The sequence below is a fragment of the Marmota marmota genome, unplaced genomic scaffold (assembly GCF_001458135.2).
Source record: "Marmota marmota marmota unplaced genomic scaffold, marMar, whole genome shotgun sequence".
In the NCBI taxonomy this organism is placed as follows: Eukaryota; Metazoa; Chordata; class Mammalia; order Rodentia; family Sciuridae; genus Marmota; species Marmota marmota.
The window spans coordinates 21,466,169-21,481,575 of NW_025999869.1; the positions used below are offsets into that span (position 1 = coordinate 21,466,169).

The 15,407-nt window shown below is 47.1% G+C and overlaps 1 protein-coding gene across 1 annotated transcript in view; it reads left to right on the top strand.

Annotated features, from left to right (window-relative positions):
* Fat2 (FAT atypical cadherin 2) overlaps positions 1-15,407 on the top strand; it is an 87,333-nt gene that overhangs the window by 12,058 nt on the left and 59,868 nt on the right. The window contains exons 2-3 of the mRNA XM_015492706.2: positions 7,030-10,319; positions 14,012-14,326. Coding sequence (XP_015348192.1) covers positions 7,061-10,319; positions 14,012-14,326 — 3,574 coding nt within the window. The 5' untranslated portion in view covers positions 7,030-7,060. The remainder of the gene's footprint in view (positions 1-7,029; positions 10,320-14,011; positions 14,327-15,407) is intronic.

Below are 15,407 nucleotides of genomic sequence, written 5' to 3' on the forward strand. Positions count from 1 at the left end.
CCCCAACGTGCTCCTCTTCTCTGAGAAGACTGACTTTGGGGATAAACAATTGCTGGAACTCAGCATCAGGGAGACCTTGGGGAGGGGCACCTGTGGAGTCCAAGGCGGGCAGCTCCAGCCAGCTGGTCCTAGGTGAGAGAGATGCTGTGTCTTCCTGGTTTTGAAAGAGAAACTGGAATCTGTTTTTTTGGGGTGAAGTTTTCCAGTGTTTTTTATGAACAACTAATTAACCATCAAGCAACCAAATAGCATATTATAAACACTATCAAATAGCAAAATAATAAATTTTGGGCTGGCAAACACAACAGCAGACTGTATTAGCCTGTATACCACCTGCTGGCCACTTGGGCCACTGCTGCAGGTTTTAAGATGTTATGTTCAACACCGTGTCCTTCTTTCCTTCTGCTCCGCATGTAACCATCTTCTAATGCCTGCAAAGGCAGAACCCCTCATGGAAAGCCTTTGGCCACCTCTCTGATCACACCAGCATTCCTCTTTCCACAGTTCTCTCTAGTCCATGCAGATGGCCTCCTTGCTCCTACCTCAGGGCCTTTGCATCACCTGCCTCTTCTTCCTGGAATTCTCTTCCTCAAGATATCTGGCGGCTCTCTCTGTCACTCCATGCGGCACCTTGCTCATACATTACCTTGTCATACAGGATTTCCCTGACTACCCTTTAAAAAATATCATCTCCCTGCTACTCATTATCCATCTCCCTACACATGCTACACATTCCATCTCCCTTTTACGGAGATCAGAGAGGTTAAATAATTGCCCAGGGCCACAGAGCTGGTAAACGAAAGAACAGGGTTTGGAAACCAAGTCTGATTCCAGAGCCCACTTTCTTAGCTGTCAATTCTTACCCAACACCTTGTCCCTTATCCAAAGACCCAAGGGAGAGAATGTATGCAAAAGCTTTTTGGAAAACTTGACGATTATCATGTAGATATCAAATATCATTAATAAGAATTTTTATCAGCATTGATGAGAATAGTAATAGAGAATGGGCCACCAAATCCCAGCTGTCTGTCACCATGCTCTGGGGGAGTATGTCCTTTCAGTTTCCTTTCCTTCTAATTATAGGGCTGCACCGGCCTGGCTTTTACAGTCAGCCTTCCTGAGACCATGCCTCGGCCGGGCTGCTCCTCCAAGCTGCCGCTTTCCAAGCCGTCGCTGGTCCTAATAATGTGTTGCTCTGTGTCTTTCCTCCTCAGCTTTCACCTGTCATATTATTTGCCTTCCACAGATCCTGGGAAGTGGGTGGGAGTAGCTGTCATTAGCTCCATTTTACAGACAGGTAGGTTGAGACCCAGGAGGGGTTCTGCGGCCTTTGAAGGTCACTCAGCCGGTCAGTGGCTCAAACCACTGTCTCTTTGTCCTGCCCACCTCTAGATCTTTGATCTTTGTCTTTTCATGTGAGAACCCAACAGCAGCTGCCAACAAACTAACAGATGAATCAACTAGTCATCCAAGTTTTGTGGAAATAAATCCAGTCTCCCTCCGTACAGTTGGCTTACATCAGTAGAGTTGGTGTTCAAGCCTGGTCCAACCCAGAGTGAAAGTCTTGAATTGGTCAGATGTCGCGTTATTCTTTCTCAAACGTAGTTCTGTCTGCCCTCACTCCATCTCAGAAGCCTTCAATGGCTCCCTACTACTAACAGGAACATTATTTCGGTGGCTGAGACTTCCTGACTAGCAGGTACCTTGAAAACCACTGTTTTTTTTTTCACATATATAGTTCTTATTTTGGCTCAGAGGCACATGCCATCCTAATCCAACCCCAACCCCAACTTAAAGTTTTTATAACATATAGAATATGTTTGGGATACTTTCTCGAGGACCACAGAGGCCGGTTCTAGTGCTGATTGCTTAGAGCAAAGGAGGTGGGGCGTTGTCAGAAAACAGATTCTGATGCCCCCCAAATCTGTCGTCATTTCACATTTGGATTTGGGAGAGAGGAAGGTTGTTCTCCGATCCAGAGGCATGAAGCCAGTGGCTTGCTGTTTTGTCAACACCTCCTCTCACTGATCATCCCCACGGCCTCGAATTCAGAGCACCGGGGTTCAGGAGTCTGGCTGGCTGCTCACAGTCCAGCCACTGCCTCTCCGGGTGGCCTTGGGTGTGCCATGAAAGCCTCAGTTTCCCTAATCTGAGAAATGGGAGTTGGAGGGCGGCTGTGTTTTTGGAGTGTAGCATGCACTGCTGATTACTGTCTGTGATGCTCCTGAGAAGACAGAAGGTGTTTGGCTGGGAGGGAGATGTCCCCCACCCCCGGCTCTATGCTAAGGTATTTCTGTGGGGGGATGAAGAGGAATTGCATTGTCAGAAATGACATTTGACATTTTAAACAAATCGAGTAGGAGCTTCTTCAGTGGAAGTCTGCTTTGGCTTTGAATCCTTTCAAGGTCCTGGTGGAAAGGACAGAAATAATCACAGAGTCATAGACCTGGAGAATTTAAAGTGTCTGACGCACACAGCACCTGGCCCATTACAAATGCAGATCACAGGGTGTGAAAATCGCAGCACACCCAATCACATGTCAGAGAACTTTTTATGACAGGACCCAGAGCATTAGAATAGCAGAGCCGCAGCTTGTCAGATCTGGAAGGTGCTTGGAGCTCATCGAGCCCAGACCTGTCCTTCCCTGGAGGGCGAGGGACAAGCCTGTGGCCAGGGCCCTGGGCTCCACCCCTGCGTCTAACAGTCCTGCCCGCTTTTATCAGTTTGTAGGTGAGGTTTCCAGGTACAATTCCACTAGGAAACAGACTCCACCTCTGAAAGCAATAGTGAGGTTTGGAATCCTGCTATGTCCCCATGCCTGCACGCCCCCAGCCTGCATAGTGCTCACAGATGAGTTTGAAAGAGGTCCGCAGGGCTTACGCGGCTTACTTGACCAAGACCACACTGAAGGGAGTGACCTCAGATCCAGGGGTCTGACCTCCATGTTGAACAGTCATGGGTGGGTGTCATCCCTGTCCACGGCCAGGGGGAATCCCTCCACGGCCTCTGGGGGGGTTCATTTAACATGGGATAGAGATACTTTGTCATGCACAGGCCAATGAAGGAAACCAGGAAAGATCTCAGAGCGCTGCTCCATGCAACTGTGGTCAAACTTTTGTCACGACTTGGGTAAAGACAAGGGTGTTACAACCACCTGTTCCTGGATGTCGGAGTTTCTGAGAAGCCAGAGTGGTGAGCCGAGCAGGAGGGCTGCAGCTGGGTCTCCTTCAAGGGTCCTGGCCTTGAGCTGCAGACAAATGGTCCGTTTGAGGTCTGATCAGGAAGGACGTGATAATGTGCCTGCAAATTTTCATTATCCTCAAACCCAGTAGTCAACTGTGTTAGGTGGCTGCTGTCAGGTCATGGCCCTGGGTCTTATTTTTTGAAAACGACATCACATGTTGTGTTTAGCACTTACCTGTGCTTACTTGATTGTCTAAACCATCTTCTGAAGTAGGGAAACTGAGGATTCAAGAAGACAAGCCATTTGCCCAAGGCACACAGCAAAAGCCTGGGTGTCAGTAACTACCTTCTGCCACCTTCCACGTCTGTGAAAGGGGTCAGGAGTTCCACGGAGGCGGTTTGATTTATACCTATACCCTAAAAGGGTCTAGTGCCCCCAATAATATACTCACACGATTATTCAAAACTCACCTCCTAAGGATGTGTGTGTGCTTTCTCACAAATGTGCACATTCACCCACATTCAGATTTCTTCCTGGGACCAAGGAAGCCAAGGAGCAGGAGGCCCCACCCCAGACAAGTGCCTGCTCGTAGCTTCCCCGAACAGCCTGTAGCTGGGCCAGCAAGCTTAGACTCGACCAGACACCAGCAGCTTCCTGCTCCACTGAGGTGCAGGCTGGACCCTCTCCAGAGAGTTCCCTGAACCCCACCTGCACCCCAACCCAGGCTTTGATTCTGCCATGATATTGAAAACTAAAAATAACTAACGTCCTGAGTGCTTGTCTGTGTGCCTAGGGCTGTCGTCAACACTTGGAGATGCATGATCTTATTCAGTTTTTATAAAAACCCCCAAGGGCAATGCTTTTAAAGGCCCATCTTACAGATGAAGAAACTGAGGTTCAGAGATGCTAAGTGACTTGCCCGAGGTGGTGCAGTTAGCAGGTGGTGGAGAGGGTGCTGGAATCAGGCAGACAGATTCATAAGTGGCCACGGCATCTATTTCTGTTGGCGGTCAGGAGGAAGGTGCCTGGCTGTCACTCTCAACCTGTGCCTTGGGCAAGTCCCGCTTCTTTCTTTGGGATTTTATTTTCCAACTTCTAAAAAAAAAAAATTAAAAAGGAGATTATTGCTAAAGGCTCTGGCCTAGGCCCTGGGGATTCAACCATGAATTACATACACAAAGCTCTTGTCTTCATGGAGCCTCGAGTCAAGTGGTGGGGACAGTCATTAAACAAACAGGAAGATGTTGGGTGGTGATAAGTACAGGTGGATAAGTACAGAAGGAGGTGGCTTTAAATAGGGGGTCAGAAGGTAAGAGTTGAGCTGAAAATTGGATGGCAAGAAGGACCCTCCCCTGAGAGAATCTTAAATAGAGAGAGGCGACAAATGCAAAGGTCCTGAGGCAGGCCTGGGTTGGCCTGAGGAGAAAGGAGTCCTGTGAACTGCAGCTTGATGAACAATGGGAAGAGGGCTGGGAATGACCACTGGGGACCCAGGCAGGGCTCCGATGGTGCAGGGTCTTTGAGGCCATGGTCAGGAGTTAGATTTCATTACAAGTGCTATGGGAAGCCACTGGAGAATTTGAAATGTGTAATAAATATTAATTCATTTATGGTTTTATATGATGTCTCAAAATCGTGGTCCCTGGTGCCGTAGGCTAGGAGGATGGTGCTGGGAGCCCCACATGCCTCTGTCCCCTGCCAATGTGTTCGTTTGTGACAGCATCTTCCCTTAGCCAGCTGCTCTGTGGGTCCCACAGCTGTGAGCATCAAACTACCACCCAAGGGTGCCTTCTCTCTGAATCTTGTCCCCTCCAGGGAGACCCTGTCCCTGCTTCTTTCCCAACAGCTCATCTTAACGGCTCCCTCTGCCTGGCGCCTTGCAGCGCTGAGTGCCTGCCTTGTTGGGGCCTGCCCGGCCCTGGAGATGGCCTGGTGAACAGGAAGCTCCGCAGAGCAGGGCAAGCAGGGCTCCAGGGCCCGCTGCATGCACCCCGACCACTGAGCTGCCTGCAGAACACACCTGGGCTGGGGTGAGGATTCTCTTCCCCTGGGATTGCAACTTCAAAAGCAATGCCATCCTGTGGAGCTTGGGGACCCCAGGACTCAGGGGTCCCCTTCTGCTTGTGGGGACTGTTTCAGGGGCAGCGTGAGTGTTGCTTTTTCCTGTGACTGGCTCCTCCCTGGGATCAGTAATGAGTAAAGGGTGACAGCAGGGGGCAGACAGGGTGGGAACTAGGTGGCACCTCTTTCTGACACTGGCTTTTGGACACCAAATGTGGGCTTCTGCTTTTCTGAGGTGCCTGGGCTTGGGGCACCCCCAAGAAGAACTCAGGGGACAGAGAGTGATGGGAAGCTGGAAGAATGGGGCATATTGGGGTTCTTTTCTGTCACAGATCCTCAGAACCCAGTTAGGCAGACTTTTCCATTCCTGACGCCCCACTTGGGCTGTTACCAGCCGGGTCCTAATGAACCCTGTGCCCAGTGCATTTTCTGGGCAGGCTTGGCTCCCAGCCTCTCCTTTCCCCTTGCCCTGGAAGCTTAACTCTTTCTTGCCTTTGAAGAGCAAGGTAACTGGAAAAACAAGTCCGACCTGCTTCATCCAGGAATGCTCCAGCACAGCAGGCTGGCAGCCGAGGAGCATCTAGGAATCAGGACGCCCAAGGACAGCCCAGGCACCTGCCTGCTGCACCCAGCCTTACTCTTGGCCTCTCAGCCTCTGGCCCTGGCCCTGGCCTCTGACCTATCCAGGCTGGATTCAGGGTTTGGTATCATGAGAAACAACAAGGGAGAGAATGGGGACGGCAGCAAGTCTTGGAGAGGCAAAGCTTTCGTTCATGGTCAGTTCAAGAAGGACTTTCCAGGGACCGATTCCTACCTGACCACCCACTGTGTGATCTGGGGCAAGACTCACTCAGGGACTCTTCCCAAGGATGCATGAGGAGTAGGGACAGAACTTCGTCATCTCTAACGTCCACTTCAGCTCTGACATTCCAGGAGTCTGGGGTGGTCTGTGTTCTGGTTACAGTATGAGTTGGCATCAGGCCCTGGTCACAAGGGATGGGGACAGGTGAGCATAAGCTTCAGGTAGGGGTCTACAGCTCAAGGAACTTGCCTCCTGGCTTCTGCTTTGCTTCTCAGTAGGTGTGGGGTCTGCCCTGCTCCCTTCCTGTTATTAATAACGGCTAATATTAATTAAAACTTACCATGCTGTGTACCCTGCTACGTCACTTACCTTGATTTAAAATATTTTTTTGCGCATGGATTCTATAAGATTGGCAATATTCTTATCCCACAAGAAGAAATTGAGGTTCACAGAAGTTCAAGAACTTGCCCAGAGTCACCCACGGAGCAAAAGGGTGGAGGGGTGTCAGTGCTAGGGGTGCCAGGCTCGGGATCCTGGCCACTCTGCTTCTCTGCAGCCCCTGCGTTAAGTCAGAGCTCTGGCTGGAGCTCAGCCTTGTTGGAGAGGTGCGGAGGAAGGACAGTGAGAAAAGGTGCTTAGAGCCAGATCACGGAGCTTGGATGCCTGCCTAAGAGCCGGGACTATTTTACCATCACAGGGAGTTTTGGGGGAAAAGGAGTAAGTGATCGGGAGTGTGTGGTTTCTGCTGGGTGCTCCTGAGAGAACATTTTAAGTTGTCTTTGTTTCTGTTATCAGATGAGTCAGAGTCGGCTCTGTCCCCAAGGATGGGTAGTGGGACAAGTGTAGATAGATCTTTTATCTTTCAGCTAGCTGAGCACTATGGACACTTGGGGCCAGGTAATTCCTTGCTGTGGGGTTAAGAACCATAGCAATAGGAATTATTTCTTTCCTAACCTGCATCTTTTTTTTTCCATTTGCCAAGGTTTCGGGAGTTTTTTTTTTTTTTTTCCACCATGATTAATGCCTTGCTGGGTCTTGCTGTTTTGGTGCTCCCTTGTGTGACCTGCGAGAAGCCCTCCGAAGGAATCGTCTCCTCCTCAGCATGGCACTTCACACACTCGCTTTACAATGTTACCATCTACGAAAACTCTGCTCCCAAGACCTATGTGGAGAGCACTGAGAAAATGGGCATGTACCTCGCGGAGCCCCAGTGGGCAGTGAGGTACCGGATCATCTCTGGGGACGTGGCCAATGTATTTAAGACGGAGGAATATGTGGTGGGGAACTTCTGCTTCCTGAGAATAAGGACAAAGAGCAGCAATACGGCACTTCTCAACAGGGAGGTGCGGGACAGCTACACCCTTATCATCCAAGCCACGGAGAAGACCTTGGAGTTTGAAGCTTTGACCCGCGTGGTGGTCCACATCCTGGACCAGAATGATCTGAGGCCCCTCTTCTCCCCGCCATCATACAGAGTCACCATCTCTGAGGACATGCCCCTCAAGAGTCCCATCTGCAAAGTGACAGCCACCGACGCTGACCTGGGCCAGAACGCTGAGTTCTATTATGCCTTCAATTCAAGGTCAGATGCGTTTGCGATCCATCCCACCAGCGGCGTGGTCACGGTGGCTGGGAAGCTCAATGTCACCTGGAGAGGGAAGTATGAGCTCCAGGTGCTGGCTGTGGACCGCATGCGAAAAATCTCTGAGGGCAACGGATTTGGGAACTTGGCTTCTCTTGTGGTCCACGTGGAGCCTGCCCCCAGGAAGTCCCTGGCCATTGCCTCAGTGGTGGTGACTCCACCAGATGACAATGAAGGTACAGCCTATGCCACCATAGTGGTAGATGCAAACGGCTCAGGGGCTGAAGTGGACTCCCTGGAAGTTGTCGGAGGAGACCCTGGAAAGCACTTCAAGGCCGTCAAGTCCTATGCCCACGGCAATGAATTCAGTCTGGTGTCTGTCAAAGATGTCAACTGGATGGAGCACCTTCACGGATTCAACCTCAGCCTGCAGGCCAGGAGCGGGGGCAGACCTACTTTTTATTCCCAGATCAGGGGCTTTCACCTACCACCCTCCAAACTAGCTTCCCTCAAATTCGAGAAGGCTGTTTATAGGGTGAAGCTTAGCGAGTTTTCCCCTCCCGGAAGTCGCGTGGTGTTGGTGAAAGTCACCCCCACCTTCCCCAACCTGCAGTACATTCTAAAGCCATCCTCAGAGAGCACAGGGTTTAAACTCAACACTCGCACTGGGTTGATCACCACCACGAAGCTCCTGGACTTCCATGACCGAGCCCACTACCAGCTACACGTCAGGACCTCATCGGGCCTGGCCGCTGCCACGGTGGTCATTGACATCGTAGACTGTAACAACCACGCCCCCATCTTCAACAGGTCTTCCTACGATGGCACCTTGGAGGAGAACATCCCTCCAGGAACCAGTGTTTTGACTGTTACTGCCACTGACTGGGATCATGGGGAAAATGGATATGTCACCTATTCCATTGCTGGCCCCAAAGCTGTGCCATTCTCTATCGACCCTTACCTGGGGATCATCTCCACCTCCAAACCCATGGACTATGAGCTCATGAAAAGAATTTATACCTTCCGGGTTCGGGCATCGGACTGGGGATCCCCTTTCCGCCAGGAGAAGGAAGTGTCCGTTTCTCTTAGTCTCAAGAACTTGAATGACAACCAGCCCATGTTTGAGGAGGTCAACTGCACAGTGTCTATCCGCCACGATTGGCCAGTGGGGAAGTTGATAATGACCGTGTCAGCCATCGATGTGGATGAGCTTCAGAACCTGAAATACGAGATGGTGTCCGGCAACGAAGCAGATTATTTTTCTCTAGATGACTTCTCCGGGGTGATATCCCTCAAACGTTCTTTTATGAATCTCTCCACTGATCATCCCACCGGGTATTCCTTGAAAATTACAGCCTCAGATGGCAAAAACTATGCTTCCCCCACAACTCTGAATGTGACCGTGGTGAAGGACCCTCGTTTGGAGGTCCCTGTAAGGTGTGATAAGACGGGGGTGCTCACACACTTCACAAAGACCATCCTTCACTCTGTTGGGCTTCAGGACCAGGAGCCCGGTGACGAGGAATTCACTTCCCTGAGCACATATCAGATCAATCGTCACACCCCCCAGTTTGAGGACCACTTCCCCCAGTCCATTGACGTTCTCGAGCGTGTTCCCATCAACATGCCCTTGGCCCGCTTGGCAGCCACTGACCCCGATGCTGGCTTTAATGGCAAACTGGTCTATGTGATTGCAGATGGCAATGAAGAGGGCTGTTTTGACATTGAGCTGGAGACGGGGCTGCTCACAGTAGCTGCTCCGCTGGACTACGAAACCACCAGTTACTACCTCCTCAATGTCACAGTGTATGACCTGGGCACTCCCCAGAAGGCCTCTTGGAAGGTGCTGACAGTGAATGTGCAGGACTGGAACGACAACGCACCCACATTTCCTCCTGGCGGGTACCAGCTAACGATCTCAGAGGACACAGAGGTTGGAACCACAATTGCACAGCTGAAAGCAAAAGATGCTGACTCAGAGGACAACAGCCGGGTTCGCTACACCCTGCTGAGCCCTACAGAGAAGTTTTCCCTCCACCCTCTCACTGGGGAGCTAGTGGTCACAGGGTACTTGGACCGGGAAGGAGAACCTCGGTATATACTCAAGGTAGAGGCCAGGGATCAGCCCAGGAAGGGCCACCAGCTCTTCTCTGTCACTGACTTGATAGTCACATTGGAAGATGAGAATGATAACTCTCCCCAGTGCATCACAGAACACAGCAGCCTGAAGGTCCCAGAGGACTTGCCCCCAGGAACGGTGTTGACGTTTCTGGATGCCTCGGATCCTGACCTGGGTCCTGCAGGTGAAGTGCGATATGTCCTGTTGGAGGATGCCCATGGAACCTTCCGGATGGATCCGATGACTGGGGCACTGAGTCTGGAAAAAGAGTTGGATTTTGAGAGGCGGGCTGGGTACAACCTGAGCTTGTGGGTCAGTGACAGTGGGAGGCCCCTGGCCCGTAGGACCCTCTGCCACGTGGAGGTGATAGTCCTGGATGTGAATGAGAATCTCCATCCTCCCCGCTTTACCTCCTTTGTGCACCAGGCTCACGTGCAAGAGAACAGCCCCTCGGGAACTCAGGTGATGCTGGTGTCTGCTCACGATGACGACAGTGGCCTGGATGGGGAGCTCCAGTACTTTCTGCGGGCTGGCACTGGCCTTGAAGCTTTCACTATCAACCAAGACACAGGTACTGGGGGTGGGGTAGGATGGGAACGCTGGAATGCCGGGGACTGGGTGTAGGAAAATCAGGGACTGTCCTGAAAGAAATCAGGCCGCAGATAGAAACAATAAATAGGGATTCTCTTTCCTGATACTTTTATCATACACACACACAAAATATGAAAGTAATATATGCTGCTTATACATCTTTATTTAATTATATATATATATAAAATTAATTTTATAAATTTAATTATATATATATATATATATATATATATATATATATACTCATCTGCATTCCATCTCCTCAAATACAATCTTTTTAAAATTAGAGCATAGACTTATACATAGTAGTTGGATTCATTTTGACAAAATCATACATGCATACATCAAATTCCATAATTTGTTTTCAATTCCTGTTCCCTTTCTTTCCTCCTTTTCTCCTTCCTCTACTGAGCTTCCTACTTTATTGATTGATTGATACTTTCCACATATACCTAAAGGTGAAATTCCCTGTGGCACATTTATATATGCATATAATGTGATTTTGTTAATTCTGTATTTCCTATCCTTTCCTGTCCTCCCTCTCTCTCAATCTCCTTCTTCAACCCCACCGATATTCCTTATAGATCTGTGATATCCGATCCCCTTCCCTACACTTCCTCTTTTCCTTATGTTGCTCTAGTTTCCACATGTGAGAGAAAGCATTTGGCCCCTGATTTTTCTGAGTCTAGTTTATTTCACTTAGCATGATGTTCTTCATTTCCACCCATATACCAGCAAAAGTCATTATTTCATTCTTCTTTATGGCTGAGTAAAACTCCATTGTGTATATATACCACATTTTTTTTTTGATCCTTTCATTTGTTGATGGGCATCTGGTCTGGTTCTATAATTTTGCTCTTTGAATTGTGCTGCTATGAACATTGGTGTGACTGTATTGCTCTAGTATGCTGATTTTAGATTTTTTTGGAGGAATACTGAGGAGCTGGATAACTGGGTCATAGAGTAGATCTGTTTCTATTTTTGAGGAATCTCCATACTGCTTTTCAGAGTGGTTGTACTAACTTGCAGGCCCCACCAACAATGTATGAGTGTACCTTTCCCCCTACACCTTTGCCAGTACTTATTGTTGTGTTCTTGATAATTGCCATTCTGACCAAAGTGAGATTCAATCTTAGTGGTTTTGATTTGCATTTCCCTAATTGCTAGAGAGGTTGAACATTTTTTCGTGTATTTGTCCATCTTTTGTGTTTCTTCTTTTGAAAAATGTCTGTTTAGTTCTTTTGTCCACTTATTTATTGGGTTGTTTTTTGGGCTTTGAGTTTTCTGAGTTCTTTATAAATTTTGGATATTGATCAGAGGAACAGCTGGAAGTGATTTTGCCCATTCCATAGGTTCTCTCTTCATGATCTTAATCATTTCCTTTGCTATGAAGAAGCTTTGACATTTGATGATATCCCACTTATGGATTGTTCGTTTTATTTCTTGGGCTGTAGGGGTCTTTTGAGGAAGTTGTTGCTCTCACCTTTATGATGGACCCTATGTGTTCTTATAACTTTTGCAAGGTTTCTGGTCTAATTCCTAAGTCTTTGATCCACTTTTATTTGACTTTGGTGCAGGATGAGAGATAGGAATCTAATTTCATTCTTCTACATATGGATTTCCAGTTTTCCCAGCACTACTTGTTTAAAAGCTATCTTTTCTCCAACACATATTCTTGTCACCTTTGTCAAGTATCAGATGACTACAAGTATGTGGGTTTATCTCTGTCTCCTATTCTATTCCATTGGTCTTCATGTCTGTTTTGGTGCCAATATCATGCCATTTTTTGTTACTATAGCTCTATAGTATAATTTGAGATCAGGTGTTGTGATGTCTCCTGCATTACTCTTCTTGTTCAGAATTGCTTTGACTATTCTGGGTCTCTTATTCTTCCAAATTAATTTTAGGACCATTTTCCCCTAGTTTTGTGATGAATGTCATTGGTATTTTGTTGGGGATTGCATTGAATCTATGTATTGCTCTTGGTAGTGTGACCATTTTGACAATATTAATTCTGAACAAGATTATCTATCCATGAACATGGGAGTCTTTTCATCTTCTAGGGTCTTCTTCAGCTTCTTTCTTCAGTGTTCCATAGTTCCCGTTGTACAAATACCATCTTTATTAACAACTTCATCTATACACTGATTTTTTCCCTCTTTGTATCTGATATATTTTCACTATTTAATTGTATCTGATATATTTTCACTATGTAATTATTACAAAACAATACACTACTTCTGAAATTTACATTTTTATATAATGTCACCTCAGGACATCTTATTTTTCTAGTACATATAAATGTTTTTCATCCATTTTTATTTGGTGCATATTACTTTATCACATAGGTCTAACAACCTTATTTATGTTCTTTTACTCATATATATTAGTGTCTTTAGGAAAAACTGTTTTATTTATTATTTATTTATTTTTGTGGTCCTGGGGATTGATCTCAGGGCCTCGTGCATGCTAGGCGAACACTACCACTGACCTACATCCCTAGTCCCTAGGAAAAACTCTTAAAAATGAAGTCAGTGGGTCAAAGGATAATGCATACAGTACTGGGGATCAGAGTCCAGGGCCTTCTTACACATGGCTAACAGCTGCTCTACCACTAAACCCCAGACCAATAATGTACATTTTCCATGGCAATAGTTATTTCCAAATTTCCCTCCAAAAATGTGACATCAACTTATTCTTTTTTTTTAAGTTTTGTAGAAAATAAGTGCAGTTTAGCAAGTACATACTGAGCACCAACTACTAAGAGGGACCTTGAAGAGATCCTAGGTGAATGAGGAAGCTGGCTGTCCTCAAGGAATTTACAACCTGGTGGATGATTTATTTACAATCAAAGGGCTGGCGATGAGGTCAAAAGGGCTTTAGATGGTCAGTGCCAGACCAAGATCCTTCACTTCTCCCTGCATAATCTTGGTTAAGCCAGGCTCCCTCTCTGGGCCTCAGGTTCCCATCTGCCATTGCTGGAGTGCTCTGCTCTGTTCTGAGCACAGGCCCTGCCAGTTGAGTGTGATCTATGAGAACTTAGGGTGCAAGTTTCTTTTTCTCAAGTTCTAAAACAGAGCTGGCCCATAGTAAGCAATTTGTGGAGTGAGTGAGCTAAAGAATGGAGGTAAGCCCCCAAATTCATGAAGATGATGGAGAAGGAAATAGTAATTTATTCATAAAATGCCTAATCCTTATATTGATGATCTATCAGGACTTAAAGAGTGAAGAAAACAGTCAAATGACAGTTACTGGTAGTTGGGAGAGGTTGAGGTTGGAGGATTACGTGTTGGAGCTCAGTTGGGGCAACTTAGGAAGACCCCATCTCTTAAAAAAAAAAGAGGATTGCCCTAAGAAATGTAAAATACATCAATGGCACTTGGGTTGAAGTAGTTAGGAGAAAATGGATAAGCTACTGCTACCTCCTTAAACCCTATACAGGCCCATATGCCAGATTTGAGAGCCTCTTTCAGCAAAAAATGGTTCTGGGAGGTTCCATAATTCCCCACGTTCAACTCAACATCTCCCATGTCTACTTGGCAACCATTCTCTCTTTTTGTGGAATACTTATCCTATCCTTTCCACAGTAAAGATCAGGGATTGGGTAGCGTAATTTCTAAAGATATTTTGAGCTCTAAAGAATTTTGGGTTTGGTGATTTACCTGTCCCCAGGAATGATTCAGACGCTGATGCCCCTGGATCGGGAATTTGTGCCCTACTACTGGTTGACAGTACTGGCTGTGGACAGGGGTTCTATACCACTCTCTTCTGTCACTGAAGTCTACATTGAGGTCACAGATGTCAATGACAACCCACCCCGGATGTCCAGACCCGTGTTCTACCCCTCCATCCAGGAGGATGCTCCCTTGGGCACCTCTGTGCTTCAACTGGATGCCTGGGACCCAGACTCCAGCTCAAAAGGGAAGCTAACCTTCAACATCACCAGTGGGAATCACATGGGATCCTTCATTATTCACCCATTCACAGGTAAGGACCCAGAAATATAGATAAATAGGGATCTGTGCAATGAAGTTTCTCAAAATGTGGTACCCAAGCATCATTGCATCACCTGCAAAGTGGTTGAAAATTCAAAGCCTCACCCCAGACCTCCTGAATCAGGATTCTGAGAGAGGGTCTAGAAAATCTGTGTTTTAATAAGAAATTCAGGGATTCTAATGGGTGCTAAAGCCTGAGACATTTTTCTACTAAGTCCATCTCCACAGGAAAAGGAGAAGAATCTACTGTCAGCTTTCTTGCCTTGGGATCCAGCAACATCTGGGGCTATTTCGGATCTCCAAATGCTCCCATGCTGATCCCTCCTGGAGTCACAAGCATCAGACAGAGAGCCATCTTTAACCTTAGTTCCAGACTGATCCCAACTTCACCCATACAGTGGCAATAGGGATCCACTTAGAACTCTCACTAGCAACTGTCCTTGGTCCAAGAACATATGGAGAAAGGATGGTGGATGGGTTAAAGGAATGCAGCAGCCACCAATTGGCAGCAGTGAGCTGGGTATAACCCACAGGGTGTTTTGTCGGACTGGCACAAGTTTTTTTTGGAGTAATAATACTTTTATTCATTATTGGTAGAATGCAAGCAGGTAAAATGTTGTCATAGATCAGTACCTTTTAAAATTAGAATGAAGCATACAATTTGACCTAGTAATTTTATGTGTTGATGAGTGTGTGTGTGTGTGTGTGTGTGCATATATATTTATTTCACATATATATTTCTATATAATATATTCATAAATATATAAAATGACTTATTTGGCACAAGCTTTAAACAATGATTTTTTTCCCAACATTTTAAAATTGGCAGATTCCACAAAGCATTTCAGATTTGTGATTTTTCTTCAAAAATGGGAAGGTCTGGCCACACTATCTCCATCTTTCCATAGGGCCACATTATACCAGAGACTGGCAGCAGCTTCCTGAGCAGACCAAGCTTATGTCCTCTGGTCCTCATGGTCCCTGTGGTCCCCATCGTCCCCTATGGTCTTTTTCTCAGTCTAAAACCCCATTTACACCTGCCTAGCTCCCACTGGCACTGGAGTTTGAGAACC